Here is a 3,780-nt window from a genome sequence, read left to right on the forward strand (position 1 = left end):
TGGAGGGATCTGGGGTCTCTTAAGGAGCAGGGGGAGACGTGGAGAAGTGGGAAAGGGCCTGGAAGGGCTCAGGGATGAAGATGAGGTTTATCAGGATTCATGGAATGCTGGAAGTAGGATGGGAAATCAAGGCCCACATCCATAAGGAATGGTCCTTAACCCCACTGCTTCCAGAAGATCTCAGTTTAGCGGGGAAGAGCCAATTCCAATCAAAAACCCGATTGGTTTTGGGTGGAAAACTGCCTGGAATTGCACATTTCCATCCCCAAAATGGTCCAGTTTTACAAAAATGGGGGAAAATATTGAAAAGCTGATATTTTGGGGTTCTGAATTTATTCCTGGGCTCTTCCACCCACCCTCAGTGCCAGGTGACTGCTCTGCTTTAGGTTTCTTGGAGACTGGTTGGGATCAAGGTCTGTACAAACCTGGAGCAGCATTCCCTGGAGATTTCCTGTAGGATTTCCTTGGATTGTCCCTAAGATTTCACTTGACATCAGGAGCCTCCTTAAACAAGAAGAAAACCATAATGAGATCCAGTACCTGGGGGTTGGAGCTGGAGGAGCTGCTCCAGTGGGAATTGGGGGCTAATTTATGAGATGAAGGATAATTAACCATTGGAATAACGAGCCAAAGGTTGTGGTGGAGTTGTTGCTGCTGGAGATGTCCCAGGATGGGGATGGAATGTCTTCCTACAGGATATTGTTTGCCCAGAGCAGCTGTGGCTGCCCCTGCATCCCTGGAAGTGCCCCAGGCCAGGTTGAACGGGGCTTGGAGCAGCCTGGGATAGCGGGAGGTGTCCCTGGGTGAGATTAAAGGTCCCTTCCAACCCAAACCATTCCATGATTCCATGATCCTCCTTCTTCTGACCTCCCATCCAGCCCAAGACGTTCACCCAAGGCAGATGGGAGAGCTCCACTCACCCATGGAAATGCTGGATGAAAATTCCAGCAAAGTCACTGGACTTTTCCAAACAACCCCACAGCGAATCCATAACTGATCCCTGCTGGGCAGGAGCAGAGGATGGAAATGGAGCTGACAGAACTCCAGAATCCCAGACTGGTTTGGGTTGGGGCGGGGGACATTAAATCCCACCAATTCCAATGTTTCCATGGCTGAGTGGAGCTCTCCCTCCTGCTGTGGGAATGGCTGGGTGAACACCTTGGGCTGGAAGTGGAGTGTCATGGAATCGTGGAATGGTTTGGGTTGGAGGGGACCATAAATCCCACCAGTAACACCTCCCACCATCCCAGGCTGCTCCAAGTCCTGTCCAACCTGGCTGTGATGTAAGATTTTGGGAATACGCTGAAGCATCTCCCCAAAATGATGATTATTGGGAAGGTTTGAGTGGCTCCCCCCACAGCAAAATCCAGCTGTGCTCCCAGCTGGATGTGACTGCACTCAGGAACCCCGGGAAGTTGTTCAGTGATCCCTGTGCTGCTCCCGTGGCCACTGATCCCAATTCCCGCTCCCTGAGTGATGATCCTGCTCGGCTTTCCACACCTGCCGATCCCAAATTGAGCCCTGGGCACAGAACTCCTCCTTTCCAGGACACAACCGGTCCAATCCCGAACACCAGGAGCGTTTGGGAGGCTGGACTTGGAGGGACAGATGATGGATCATTAATTCTGAGGTTATTTGTCACTGGGGGCTTTTTAATGACTTCTGGGAAAGTGCCCCGACTGGATTTATGGCATTATTAGAAATCCTGGTTGGAAAAGCGCCGGAGAAGCTGCTCCATGTTGTAATTCATGGGGATGCTTCTGCTCAGGCATTGGTTGGTTGGTTTTTAGGGGTTTTTGTGTCTTTTCTCCCCAAATCTCGCCCTGGGATTTGTTTCCAGTTTGGGTTTTTTTTTTAGGAGTGGTGGAACATCCTGTGCCAGGTATGGAATGGGAGGAGAGGATTCCAAACTGTGCAGGTCGTGGTGGGGGTGGGATCAGAGCTGCTTTAGCTGTGGCTCTTCCCAAATGTCCTAAATGTGCATTTGGGGCTGTGTGTCACTGTGGTTTGATGAGGGGGGTGAGCACAGCTTATTCCTGACCATGGCACTGCTGTGTCCTCTCTTAAGGAAGGAATTCCATGGAAAAAAGGCTGAAATGCCCCTGTGACACCCCATTTTCCACGTCAGCCCTGAACTTCTCCCTGTGCCAGGCACTGCTGAGGCCCCTGGAATTCTGGGGTTGGTTTTGGACCCCTCACAAGAAGGACATGGAGGGGCTGGAGCCTCAGGGGGGACCTTCTGGCTCTGCAATCCCTGACAGGAGGGGGGAGCCGGGGGGGGTCGGGCTCTGCTCCCAGGGAACAGGGACAGGAGGAGAGGGAACGGCCTCCAGCTGTGCCAGGGGAGGGGCAGGTGGGATATTATGGAAAATTCCCCCTGGAAAGGGTTGGGAGGGGCTGCCCAGGGAGGTTTGGAGTGCCCAGCCCTGGAAGTGTCCAGAAATCCTGTGGATGTGGCACCTGGGGCCGTGTCCGTGGTGAACACGGGGACGGTGCTGAAGTGGCAGGGAAAAAAATCCGGAGCAGGTTTGGCTTCCCTGCCTTTGGCAGAGCCTCTGGAGACGTTCCAGGGAGCTGCAGGCTGGGTTTGGACTTGGAGTTAATGAGGATGGGACAGGGCTGGAGAGCCCTCCTCTGGAGTGATTCCAGGCCTGTGCAAAGCTCTGCTCTCCAGAAAAAGTCCTGGGGATGCTCAAGGACCTTTTCCAAAGGGTCCAACTCAGCGGGAAGAGTGGGCGAGGTCACTGGTTCTGGGGGAGTGTGGTGGGAAGAAGGAGCTGTCAGGATGCAGGGTCAGGGTTTGGGTGGTGAATCCAGTGGTGAATCCAGCCTGGGGGGTTTTGGGAAGCGCTGGAGGGGAAGGAGCAGCGGGATCCAGGGGAGAGGAGGAGGCACAGATGGCTGGAAGTGCCTCCTGCCCCGCTGGAAGAACCCCTGGGCACCGGAATGGTGCTGCTGGGGAGGTGCCAAAGCCCTTCCCAGGGTTTGAGGAGCTGGAAATTCATCTCAAGGACTGCTGGGAGGAGAGGCCAAAATCCAGGAGCGACTGCTGGTGTTGGGGTCTGTTGGATCCCGGGATGGTTGGGGTTGGAAGGGACCATTTCTGACCGGGAGCTGCTCCTGGAGGCAGGAAAAGCTGCTTTGGGAGGGGTTTTTCCCCCTCCTCGTAAGTGGGAATGGGATTTTTCCTGCTTGTCCCCGTGGGCTGGGATTGGGGCAGGGCCATCCCTGTGCCCTGGAGGAATCCATGTCCCATTCCCATCACTCCTCCCTGTTCTCCCTGCCAGAACTACGCTGCCATGAAGCTGGTGAAGCCTTTCAGCTGAGCTGGGACACCTGCAGGCTCCGGGGCTGGGATTTTGGGAAGCGCTGCTGGCTCTGCATCCCTCAGAACGTGGAGAAGGAATCGCCTCCCCCAGGCCTGAACTGCTCCCAGCATGGACACGGCAATTCCCAACTGGAGAATCCACCTGGAACGTCCCCAGCACCTGCACCCGGCACCCTGCTCTGGCTCACGGGATTTGATTTGGTTTATTTTAGTTTATTTGGCTTTGGTTTGTTTTACTTTATTTTGTTTTGTTATATTTTATTTTTGTTTTATTTTATTTTTGATTTTATTTTTTTATTTTGTTTTTATTTTCTTCATTTGATTTCATTTCATTTGATTTCATTTCATTTCGTGTTTTATTTTGTTTTGGTTTATTTTTGGTTTTATTTTACCTTAGTTTGGTTTGGTTTTGTTTCTTTAATTTTATTTTATTTTATTTTTTATTCTTTTTT

The 3,780-nt window shown here is 52.3% G+C and overlaps 1 protein-coding gene across 1 annotated transcript in view; it reads left to right on the top strand.

Annotated features, from left to right (window-relative positions):
• OTOF (otoferlin) overlaps nucleotides 1-3,341 on the top strand; it is a 9,007-nt gene extending 5,666 nt beyond the window's left edge. Inside the window, exon 5 of the mRNA XM_027909882.1 lies at nucleotides 3,288-3,341. Within this exon, the coding sequence (XP_027765683.1) occupies nucleotides 3,288-3,326 (39 nt within the window). The 3' untranslated portion in view covers nucleotides 3,327-3,341. The remainder of the gene's footprint in view (nucleotides 1-3,287) is intronic.
• The last annotated feature ends 439 nt before the right edge of the window (nucleotides 3,342-3,780 follow it).

Source organism: Empidonax traillii, unplaced genomic scaffold (genome assembly GCF_003031625.1).
Source record: "Empidonax traillii isolate 1590-97213 ecotype Southwest subspecies unplaced genomic scaffold, ASM303162v1 scaffold2490:size23187, whole genome shotgun sequence".
In the NCBI taxonomy this organism is placed as follows: domain Eukaryota; kingdom Metazoa; phylum Chordata; class Aves; order Passeriformes; family Tyrannidae; genus Empidonax; species Empidonax traillii.